The sequence below is a fragment of the Mustelus asterias genome, chromosome 12 (genome assembly GCF_964213995.1).
Source record: "Mustelus asterias chromosome 12, sMusAst1.hap1.1, whole genome shotgun sequence".
Classification (NCBI taxonomy): domain Eukaryota; kingdom Metazoa; phylum Chordata; class Chondrichthyes; order Carcharhiniformes; family Triakidae; genus Mustelus; species Mustelus asterias.
Window position 1 is genome coordinate 10,635,258 of NC_135812.1, and position 12,551 is coordinate 10,647,808.

At 41.9% G+C, this 12,551-nt stretch overlaps 1 protein-coding gene across 9 annotated transcripts in view; it reads right to left on the reverse strand.

Annotated features, from left to right (window-relative positions):
- The window catches only part of nf1a (neurofibromin 1a), a 159,112-nt gene that overhangs the window by 122,120 nt on the left and 24,441 nt on the right, over nucleotides 1-12,551 (reverse strand). For all 9 annotated transcript variants that reach the window (XR_013499075.1, XR_013499076.1, XM_078224704.1 and 6 more), the window contains exons 2-3: nucleotides 1,604-1,747; nucleotides 118-201 (exon numbers count right to left, since the gene is read on the reverse strand). Coding sequence is in view for 7 of the 9 variants with exons in the window: in XM_078224704.1 (XP_078080830.1) it covers nucleotides 118-201; nucleotides 1,604-1,747 (228 nt within the window). In the remaining 2 variants the exon portion in view is untranslated. The remainder of the gene's footprint in view (nucleotides 1-117; nucleotides 202-1,603; nucleotides 1,748-12,551) is intronic.

Genomic DNA, 12,551 nt, shown 5'->3' on the forward strand with positions numbered 1-12,551 from the left:
GATTTTGTAACAAAGCACCACCACAATTTGGAAATTATTAATACAATTCTATCCACAAAATAAAATTTTCCGTCATCTTAGATAGCCATGATTAAATCCAGGGTACTTGTTACTTACTCCTGCAAGACACTTCTCCAATGTATCCAATATGATTAGCTGTGAAAGGTACAAGTTCCTCTCAGCTTCTGCTCCAAATATTCGCTATGTGAACAAAGCACAATGTTAAACATTCCCCATACAGCATTCCCCAAGAATAAGAGGAGCCCCATAAGGATTCGGAAAAGCAGCCAAATCAATAAGCAATGTTTGTCCCACTAAGGAGCGGCATGTTCCCCAATTGCTGAAACTGCTTTTTGTACTTTGGATGGAAATGTTATAATGTTCAAAATTTATTACTCACCATCAACAGTGGCAATTATTAATGGCAACTCCTCACCATTACAAAGCATGTTTACAAGACACTGCGCTACAAAAATATCTTGGCACAGTCTCATCATAAGCATTACGAAAAACATCTTATAGAATCAGTGGTTTTCCATATCATCGACTAATGCTGTTCAACAATCACGGATTGCAATTTAATAATGATTTCAGTCAAATATGGGAAATTTAAAAAAAGACTTCACAACATTTGACACTAGAAGAATAACATGATATGATGGGCTGATACAGAAGAAAGATCACAAAATGAGGTTAATTGAGTCTAAAGCATCATGAAATAACTAAGTTCACTCCATGAAAACAATGCAACATTAAAACATTGCCTCACTGGTGAGCAGTTAATGGTCTTTATATCCTGTGCACCATAATAGCCTAAGCAGAACAGATAAAGGAAGGAACTGATTAAATGATTCTATTAGTCTGTAGGAGCCAAGCAACAGACTTCAATTGTAAAAACTGGAGAGCACAAGGAAGTAATTTTGGCATCATTTTCCCAGGAGCTAAAATGCACTGAGTTACAATGTAAAAATGCCTACTGGTAAGCTGCAGTGTAGGATGCAAGAGTTTACACTCTACCTTCAGCTAACATTATCAGGTTTTTCTTAATGACAAGCTGCCAATATGAACCATGGCCTCTTTCTGGCTCAGTCTCATCAAGTTGTCAAATGCAGACCGAGCAAGGGATATATTTCAGAATCCTAATTAATGTTTTTATCCTGAGAGAGAGAAACAAAGGGAGAGAAGCTGGAAAACTGAAATGGTCAAATCTTTTTCTCGATTCCTCAAGAGGCAAGAACGGTTGCGTTACCCCAAAGGTCCTGTTAACACTATTTGATCACATGTCCCCAGAAAGACTGCAGCAGCAACCCAAATATTTGACTTAACCCCAACGGACAAGTCCCTCATTTCAATTAGTCAACTGTCACAACAGCAAAGCTGAAAGCAAAAACTCAAAGCATCATACAATCAACCAAACCATCTCCAAACTCTGATACCATCTCATCCTCAACATCTTTCTTTTGATAGATCTAAGAAATTAACTGATTTTGGGTGGAGGTGTGGGAATGGAAAGTTATCAACTCTACAAATCCACATATCCACCCTAAATTGCTTCCAACTTTTGCTGAAATAATCCCCCCCCATGTTTCAACAGAAAACTTACCATGTTATTTACATTTTTCAAGATAGTGGTGAGACCACTTATGACCAAGGAAAACTTGTACTTGGAAATATTGATGAGACATTCCTTGTTGTGTTCGGTGCTAACTTTGGAGTGTGTGTTCTGCTGCCCGCCTTTAATTGGAAGCTGGGGAAGGAAAAAAGCAAAATGTCACTTCATTGTGTTGAAATAAGATGTCACACAGGAGATAAAGTAGGTTTAAAAGCTTTGCATGCTCTTGGTTCATACGGACATATGAGTGAGGAGGAGTCAACCACTTGGCCCCTCAAGCCATTCAATAAGATCATAGCTGGTCTGACAAACTCAACTCTATATTTTTGCCCATCCCCGATAACATTTCACCCCCTTGCTAATCAAGAATGTATCTACTTCCTCCTTAGATATTCAAAGACTCTGCTTCTACCACCATTGGAGAGAGTGAGTTCCAAAGACTCAACCCTCAGTGGAAAGTAAATGCCCTCACTGGTCTTAAATAGGAAATGCTTTATTTTAAACTGGTTCAGAGATGTTATTTTTGCATATACAAGTTTTCAAAACTGCTTCAATGTTACTTTATGCCCAAATAAAAAGCCACTTTTTTCTCCTGCATTTTTCAAAATTCAACATCCGCTGAGATATTCAGAAAACACTCTTTTAGCACCATCACCCATTGTAAAAATTACACCATGCAGAAAAGTCAAGATCAACAGCTCAACTTCTCATGACAATTCCTAAACCATGATTAATAAAACGGCCAGTTTCCAATCAAATTGGTTGATCCTAGCTTCAGTTAACAAATTGGCTCATTGTAATGAGGGTGGGGCTAAGTGGGGCAGATAAAGGAAATAAGTAGCCTTCCAATGACCCCTGCTTCACATGTGTGGACATTAGACAAGCAAGCGACATCCTCCTCATATCCACAATCAAATGGCACCTTGAACAGTGATCCCATAATAAAAGTAGTTTATTTATTAGTCACAAGTAGGCTTACATTAACACCGCAATGAAGTTACTGTGACAATCCCCTAGTCGCCACACCCTGTTCGGGTACACTGAGGGAGAATTTAGCACAACCAATGCATCTAACCAGCACATCTTTGGACTGTGGGAGGAAAGCAGAGCACCCGGAGGGGACCACGCAAACACGGGGAGAACGTGCAGACTCTGCACAGACAGTGACCCAAGCCGGGAATCAAACCTGGGTCCCTGGTGCTGTGAGGCAGCAATGCTAACCCCTGTGCCGCATGATAAAGTTACACATTTTAAATAAAACTCAGGCTCATTAGGTGTATTATCTTTTGACGAGAGAAAGTTAATGGATTGGTCTTTTCTCATTGGCCAGATCTGAATTTAACTAGCCAAAACCAAGCCTGACATCAATCACTCCACAGACAAGCATACTGGCTCCACTGATCTGCAATGCGAAACACACAGAAGCAGTTACTGGGCTCCAAATCCTTGACTACCAGCCAAGTATAGAATTATGATCCAGTGAGTTAGGATGCTTAAACAAAAAAAAGCAATAAATTAGGGGGAAGTCCGTCTCAGGAGGTGAATGTGTTGTTTCGATCAGTAATATTTTCTGTCCCTCATGGTAGAAATTTTGTTCTTCGCTTAGAAAAGACCTTAAATTTACTATAAACTTAAGTATTCAATGGCACATCATTGATCGTGAAACATGGCTATATTTTGGAGAGGAGATGGACGAGGGGGAAAAAAATGGATAGATGAAAATACTGTAAAATACTTTTACTATACGCTTCAAAATTGCTATTTCTTCAAAAACAATAAACAGCCAAAACGTGGGAAAATTTAGATCACAGCTACTTAAATCTAGTAGTCTAGTAAAAAGGTTCTCCATTCTGTTTTTATTGCCATTGGTGTTATTTTCCTCAATTTGCTGTTGTCAAAGCTTGTATGTTCATTTTCCCAAGACATGACCATGATGATTTTTCATCACAGTTCATGAAGAAAATCAAACTTTCTACTTTACTAAACAGTCAGAAAACATCTAGTTACCACTTGAGAATATTGAAAGCCAACTTGGCAGGTATCTGAAATGTTTGTCGCTGATATAAATTGTTATTTCACATCCATATAAAATGAAGTTCTGTATTCTGTAAATCTAGTAAGAGTTTTAACAACACCAGGTTAAAGTCCAACAGGTTTATGTGGTAGCAAATAAACCTGCTACCAAATAATTTGCTACCAGATAAACCTGTTGGACTTTAACCTGGTGTTGTTAAAACTCTTACTGTGTTCACCCCAGTCCAACGCCGGCATCTCCACATTCTGTAAATGTAGCCCTCAGACCTTTTGCCTATTTCATAACATGGAATTGTCAGGTATACAAAACCTTCACAAGGTACAAATACTGCCCCAAAGCATTTGTACTCGATTAATATATACACACTGCCAATTCAGATACACCATACACGACACATGCTTGCGCACAAACACCAACTACCCATATACACAGCAACATACACTCAACCCTCCACACTATAATTCCCTAAAGAACCCTCCACTATCCCCCCCCCACTGCACTCCTCTCCCGTACATTCTCAACTCCACTCAACTACTCCACCACTACACACACTCCAACCCAAGCACAGAAATCTGGTGTACCAAACATGGGGTGCTTCAAATGGCTGATCCAGTAAATACAGCTGATACAATGCTCCAGTAAGGAGGCAATGCATTAACACCACAAGTTCAATAAGCTTGAATGCTTAATGCAAAAGCTCTTGATTCTGAAACAGAGCATCAAAAGTTTAAAAATATTCCCATAAGCATCATTACTATCCTTTCTTTCATCACCACCGAATGTCCGAAAGAAATGCACAGCAAATAAAGTACTTTCTGAAGTGTAGACACTTGAAATTTGGGAAATGCAGCAGCAAAGATGCACACAGCAATGTCAGGCAATCTGTTTTCTTTTTGTTATGTTGACTGAGGATTGAATATTGGCCAGCACATCACAAAACACACCCAATACCTTATTTTCTTTATTAGTTTATGGGAACTGGACGTTGTTAGCAAGGCTGGCATTTATTGCCCATCTCTAATTGCCGTTGACCTGAGTGGCTCACAGCGTAAAATGTAGATCAGACTTGGTAAGGATGGCACATTTTCTTTTCTAAAGGACATTAGTGATGCAGCTGGGCTTTTGGTAAGGAATCGCACATCATCCCAACCAAGCACACGTCCCGACCTCATCCCCACGACCTCTGATGCTTTCCCCCCCGCCTTCGGCTAGGTCACCTTTATTGATACTAGCTTTAAATTTTTAAGGTTTATTTATTCGTGTCACAAGGCGGCTTACATTAACACTGCAATGAAGTTACTGTGAAAAATCCCCTTGTCACCACATTCCGGCGCCTGTTCGGGTAACACAGAGGGAGAATTTAATATGGCCAATGCACCTAACCTCAATCTTTCGGATTGGAGGGGAGAAACTGGAGCACCTTGAGGAAACCCACGCAGACACGAGGGGAACGTTCAAACTCAACACAGACAGTGACCAAAGCTGGGAATCGAACCCAAGTCCCTGGCGCTGTGAAGCAGTAGTGCTAACCACTGTGCCAACGTACCGCCCCACCTTTATATTCCAGATTGGTTGAATTTACATCCCACCAGTCGCCATGATGGTATTTGAATCCATGTACCCTTAGTAAAACCTGGGCCTTTGGATTACTAGTCCAGCGACAATTCCTTTACACTACCGTCCCCCCACTAAAAACTACAAAATAGTATGTGTCCCAAGAACCACTTTGTAACTCAGTTTTATTACAATTAAATTCAGACAAATTTTCTGGTTTGTTCCAAGAAAATATTATCGAGGAATATCTTAAAAAGATCAAACTAAAACACATTGTATTAAGTTTATTTGCAATCTACACATTTGACTCCAGAGTACAGAAGCAAATCAAATGCAACTTTGACCTCCAAATACAATTCATTCTTTTCCGCATCGTGACTCTCTTTGGTCATATTTCCAGGCCAGATTTCAACAAGCTATTCAGACGGATACAGGAAACTCGTACACACGGCATTCAACTTGTTGAAACTGATGTTAAAATGTACTGCCCACTGAACAGTGGACACATTGTTTGACTTGCATACAGTGAATTCTTTAGAGGTCATAGTCCAACCATTTCCCTTGTGTGCAGAAATCCAGAGCCAGTTGTGTATGATGCTAAGGATTGCACCACAGAAGACCATGAACTGAATCTTGCTCGGTGAATTTCATTTCAAAACTGGCATGGAAGGACAGAAAGATTAACCCTCTAATGATCAAGCCTCAAAAAGTCAAACACTCATGACAGTTAACGACTGACGGTCTGATCCATAGCAGAGGTATCAACTTTGTTTCCAACACTTTGACCCGTAACTTCCTCGGAGTAGCAATCTCCAGCCAATTGCCACTCTGGATGGATTTACCCACATTGAAATTCCAAAGCCCCAGCCTTGCCCAATCTTCCTCGCTCAGGCTGAGTGAGACAGAAACAGCGAAGCATGCCCTCAGCTGCACCAGCACAGAGAAGATACACACGCCCTCATATTACAGTGCCAGCCGAAGCTGGAGGGGATTGCGTTGGTGGGGATGAGGTCGGGGTGTGTGCTTGGTTGGGATGATGTGAGATTCTTTTGGTGGGGGTTTTGCAAATGTGAGGGCAGAATGCACCCGCCTCCCCCCCCCCCCCCCCCCCCCCCCAAGTAAATCCCGAACACCCCCCCCCCCGCAAGTAAATCCCGAACAACATACAAATCAGGAAGGTTCCAGATTTGTTGGTGGTCAGCGAGGTGTTTGCAGATTTGATCAAAATGAGACCCAATACTTCTGAATTACAGAGCAAAGGGAAAAAAAATCCAATGACCCCTGCAGGCATTATCTACACAAAGGAACAGAATCTGCACTGACGCTCTCACTGTAGAATTGTGTGCCAGCATTCACTAAGTGAATAATGGCCACTTGGGAGAGATACCAGAGTGCGAGAAATCAAGATCTTAGAGAGCAGAGTTGAAGAAAAGAGGGACAAGTTTAAATCTTTAATGAATCACTGGCATTGCGAAATACCAGAGTATTCCGATACTAGTGAACATACTTTTCCCCAAGATTGCCAAGAATTCCATCCCGAAACATCTGCGTCTTGATACTTTGCTCCAATCGACCGTTCCTTTGGTCATCCATCTCCATTACTGGTCAATGCCTGTTCTTTCTGCTAAATTGAATGGGATTTGCATTAAGTGCTAAATGTGGTTCTCAGCCAGAGTGCCTCATGGCATTTGTTATGCAGATGGCTGCACGAAGCCAGTGTTTCAGGATATGATAGTGCTGTAGCAGATCTGCCAATCTAACAAGCAGCACATGCTCAGAAAAATGACTCCTGCCACAAAAAGGTAATGCAAACAGTTAAATCCATTTAACTCATTACCTGCCTCTGAGCAGTCAACGGCCCGGAATGAACAAGGCTTTCACTCCACCCGCCTGTTCCCCTGCCCCCAAAAGAATAGTTTTTTTTTTAAATTGCTTCCAGATGTGAGGAAGAGCCTACACACAATACATTAACTCGTTTTCTTCTCTTTTTGGATCATGGACCAGTTGGGCACTTCTTGCAATATATTTTTACTATTTAAAGAGATGCAAAATGTTGTCTGTTGCCCAATGGCTCGCTTATCAAGAATAAACTAAGAATATAATCTTTTGATGTAAGGGACACTGAAGGCAGCGTTTGATTGCAGATATCCTCATCTTTACTTTGCTCACAGCTATGCCACTGCATGTGTTATGTAATATTGTTAAAGGCTACAGAGATTTAGCACTGCATCTTAGGTTAAGAGTCCATAGTAGCAAGTTAACATCCCTGGTCCACTGACATTCATAAATGGCCGAGTTTCACTCTTTATAGTTACAAGACGGCAACACCAAATGTCTGCGTGGGTTTCTTCTGCATGCTTAGGTTTCCTCCTACAGCCCAAAGATGTGCAGGTTGGGTGGACTGCCCATGCTAAACTGCCCCTTAGTTTCCCAGATGTACGTTAGATGAATTAGCCATGGTAGATGTGTGGGGTTGTGGGGCTGGAGCGGGGTGTGGGTCTGGGTGAGATACTCTGTCAGAGGGTCGGTGCAGACTCGATGGCATCCTCTGTACTGTAGGGATTCTATGATTCTTCTATGAAATGAAACATGCAACTAAATTATTCCCTTGTTCTGACTCACGCATACAAATGGCAAAGCACAATATCTTGATTGGGTATCCACCAGTATAGGTGAGAAGCAGCAATTAGTTAATGTTTGTTTTTATATCTCGCCAACAAAACAAAACCTGGTTCACTACCTTTCTGTAATAACTGAAAGTAGAAGAGCTGGGAGCTCCTGGACATGTCACAAAACAATACCTGAAGTGTAGATAAAGCAAAAAAGCAAAGACTGTTCGCCTTGGAGGAGAAGGCCAAGAGGAGATTTGATAACGGCATTCAAAATCTTGAGGGATCTGGACAGAGTAAATCAGGAGAAACTGTTCCCACTTGTGAAAGGATCGAGAACAAGGGGGCACAGATTTAATTTTTTTTTAATTTTTGATTTGACTTATTGTCACATGTATTGGGATAGAGTGAAAAGTACTGTTTCTTGCACGCTATACAGACAAAGCATACCATTCATAGAGAAGGAAAGGAGAGAGTGCAAAATGTAGTGTTGCAGTCATAGCTAGGGTGTAGAGAAAGATCAACTTAGTGTCTGATGGCAGCAGGGAAGAAGCTGTTCTTGAGTCGGTTGACAAGTGACTTCAGACTTTTATATCTTTTTCCTAACAGAAGGTGGAAGAGAGAATGTCCAGGGTGCGTGGGGTCCTTAATTATGCCGGCTGCTTTGCCGAGGCAGCGGGAAGCGTAGACAGAGTCAATGGGTGGGAGGCTGGTTTGTGTGATGGACTGGACTTGACTTCGCAGATTTAAGGAAATGACAAAAGCAGCAATGCAACACAAGGAAAGTTTCTTCACGCAGCACGTTAGAATCTGGAATGCACTGCCAGAGATTGTGGTGGAGGCCAGTTCAATTGAGGCATTCAAAATGAATTTGGATTATCTGAAAAGGAAGACTGTACAGGGTGACAAGGAGAAGGCAGGGAGACTGTGGGAGGAAACCAGAACACCCAGAGGAAACCCACGCAGACACGGGGAGAACGTCCAGACTCCACACAGACAGTGACCCAAGACCGCAATTGACTGACATCAGATGAAATGTTAATTCAGAGAGCTGGGCCAAATAGTCACCTTTCATGATGTAACAATTCTGAGATTCTTTTGTGATTTTGAGGCTCTAGGCGAGTTTGGGAGGGGTGAGGTGGGGTGGTGGATGAAATAGGAATACACTTCAAAGCATCACTATTTCAGTGGCAGATGCAAGCTGTACTTTCAGGTAGAGTCAGGCAGTAGATATTAGGAGAACAATGTCGAAAGGTTCACCCCAACAATCATCTCTCAAACTCTCCAATACAGGCCACTGGACACCTTAATGATTCATTCAGCTTATTTATCTATTACAGTTAGATTAGATCTGAAGCTTCATTTACAGTAATTGAGACAATCTTCCAAATTCAACCTTTATTTCAATAAGACTAAACTTGCAGTATTCACCCGCTAAAAGACAAAATGGAAAAATCATGATGCAAAATTGTTTAAAAGCCAATTATTTTTGGAGCAGCTGAAACACAAAAAATATTAAAGTTTCAGACAAAACTTTGATGACACCCACCACGCAGAGAAGTCAGAGAATAATCCAAGAGCATCTACTGACACGGTGTCAGCCAATAAGTTGGAGGTGGGACAGGACCTAGCAAAGTCTATGTATTCAGCAAATAGTTTGTTCAAACAGCACACTACAGTAATGACTGGAGTCTCTGAACTACAACAAATAGCACTCCTGGTCAGAACTGCAGCACAGTCATTTCACTGACAAAATGCTGGGCCCAGGCTAGTTACATCGTACCAGTCACTCTCAGCAGCAGAGTTTCCAGGTGCGATTGATAAGGGAATTACCAAATCCTGGCTGGGAATAGGAGTGTCACTATATGCAGCCATATTGTAATGGGGTCAGCCTTTTCAACTGGAATTTTGGTTACGCATTTAAATACGTGCCTCAGATTAAACCATGAGGTGGAGATGCCGGCGTTGGATTGGGGTGGGCACACTAACAAGTCTCACAACACCAGGTTAAAGTCCAACAAGTTTATTTGGAATCACGAGCTTTCGGAGCACTGCTCCTTCATCAGATTAAACCAATGTGGAATTTGAAGGCATGGTATCATTGCAAGCTTTTGCTGAAGAAGCGTTACATTCTCTCGGAAAGATTTAAGCACCAACTTGAAAATCATCGTATGAGGAACTGAAATTAGGTACAGCATTTGCTGCATCTTGGCCTGTGGTACTTGCAAACCTTGGCATTGTTCTTGCCTCAGATGCCTGTTATTCCAATCGTCGTTCAAGAATTTGAGTGTATAATTTAGAATCATAGAATCCTTATAGTTCAGAAAGAGGCCATCCCACAGAGTCTACACTGACTCTCCGAAAGAGCATCCCACCCAGGCCCTCCCTTCCGCTCTATCCCCATAATTCTGAGCATTTGCCTTGTTTAATCCAACTAACCTACATATTTTTGGACACTAAGGAGCAAATTAGTATGGCCAATCCATCTAACCTGCACATCTTTGGACTGTGGGAGGAAACCAGAGCATCCAGAAGAAACCCACACAGACACGGGGAGAACATGCAAACTCCACACAATCATCCAAGACTGCAATCGAACCTGGGGGCCCTGAGGCTGAGGCAGCAATGCTAACCATTCAGTTCGACTTTGATGCAGCATTGAAGGAGGCCTCATTCAGAGGTATCATCTTTCAGTTGTGGCATTCAACAGAGGGTCTTCCATGTGTTCAGATAACATAACAGATGCCTTGGCACCTTCCAAATAAGAACATGGACAAAAGAAAGGAATTCCAGAGGTGAGACCAAAGTGACTTCTCTTGACATCATGGCAGCATTTGACCCAAGTGCGGAATCAAAGAACCTTCACAAAATTGAAGTCAATTCGAATCAGGGGCAGGTTCTAGACTGGTTAGTCACAACAAGCACGTAAAAAGATGGTAGCAATTGTTGAAGGCCAGCCATTGCAGTCCCAAAACATCGTTGCAGGAGTTCCTCAGAGAAGTGGTTCCATTTATTTTTTCATGGAATGTAGACACTACTAGCAAGGTAGTGTCTACATTTTGTTGCCCCTCCCCAGTTGTCATCAAATTGAATGGTTTATTTAGCTTTTTCAGAGGTCAATCAAGCGTCAACCTCATTGCTGTGGATTTGGAGTCACATGTGGGCCAGACTAGGTAGGGATGGCAGATGTCCTTCACTAAAGAACACGAGTGCACCAAATGAGATTTTACAACAATTACACTGAGACTAGCTTTCAATTCTGGATGCTTTATTGACTGAACTTAAATTTCACCAGCTGTTATCAAATCTACAGTGCAGAAGGAGGCCATCTGCCCCATTGAGCCTGCACCGACAACAAACCCACCCAGGTCCTATCCTCGTAACCCCACATATTTATCCTCCTAATCTCCCTGCCACTAAGGGCAATTTACTCTGGCCAATCAACCTAACCAGCACATCTTTGGACTGTGGGAGAAAACTGGAGCTCCTGGAGGAAACCCATGCAGACACGGGGAGATGTGCAAACTCCACAGTCACCCGAGGGCTGAATTGAATCTGGGTTCCTGGCACTGTGAGGGAGTAGTGCTAACCACTGTGCCACCATGCCGCTCCACAGGATTTGATCCTGTGCCCCCCAGAGCATTAGCCTGGACCTGTACAATAATAGTCCAGTCACATCATCACTATAGCAGCACCTTCCCCTCGGACCTAACATTATCAGCTGCTTCGTCAACCATCTTCCATCATAAATGGGAACGTTCATTGGTGATTGCAGAGTAGCCAGTTCCATTCACAACATCTCAGATAATGACATAATCCATATGCACATGCTACAAGACCTGTACAACATTCAAGCATGGACTATTAAATGGCAAGTAATATTCATACCATTCACTGCCTCTTTCCTTGATTTCTATCGCTGAATGCCCATCAACATCCTGGGGGTCATCATTAATCAGAAGTTTAACTCGACAAGCCACTAAGATACTTTGGCTACAAGAGCTGTTCAAGGCTGGGTATTCTGCAGTGAGACCTAGAAGTGATCAATTAGTTTTGAGATTTTAATTGGACATATTAAAGTATCACATCTCTTGGCCCATATTGTCTTACTTTTCAAACAATAACTTAATCATATGGAGGTTGAACTTCTAATTAACTGATAAGCTTTTCAACACTTAAAATTTTAGCAAAGTTAGACCAACAAAAACCAAGAGGTATTATTAAATTCAATTACCTAGCGTGCGCATACATGACAGGATTTCCCCTAATCCTCCTTTGTTAGTTTACAACAACCCAAGGGTCTCAGTAACCGTATCGCACGTTGAGTCGCCATTATGATACAGCTATGTATAACGCACTCCGCCCTTCTCCTAAGCCTCTCCACAATCACTGCTGTGCAATGTGAAACTGAATACTTTAAGTAACTATTAAGTGTTGAAAAGTTCCTCAGGAAGTTTAAGAGAACTACTGCAAAAATACCTTGGTATTTCAAGGCTTCAATCAACAGGCACCATTTATAACTTTGCAATTTTAAAAACATATTCTTCCATGGGATACGAGTGTTGTTGGCAAGGCCAGTATTTGTGCTCATCCCTAATCATTCATGTCAAAACCTTGTTAACAAGCTTACAGTTGGAACCTTCACTCTGGTTTACCCTAACAGTTCAACTACATCAGAAGCTGATCAGAGAAGAGCGAGATGTTATCCAGAAACTGCCCAACATCAGCACAGTATGTGCCG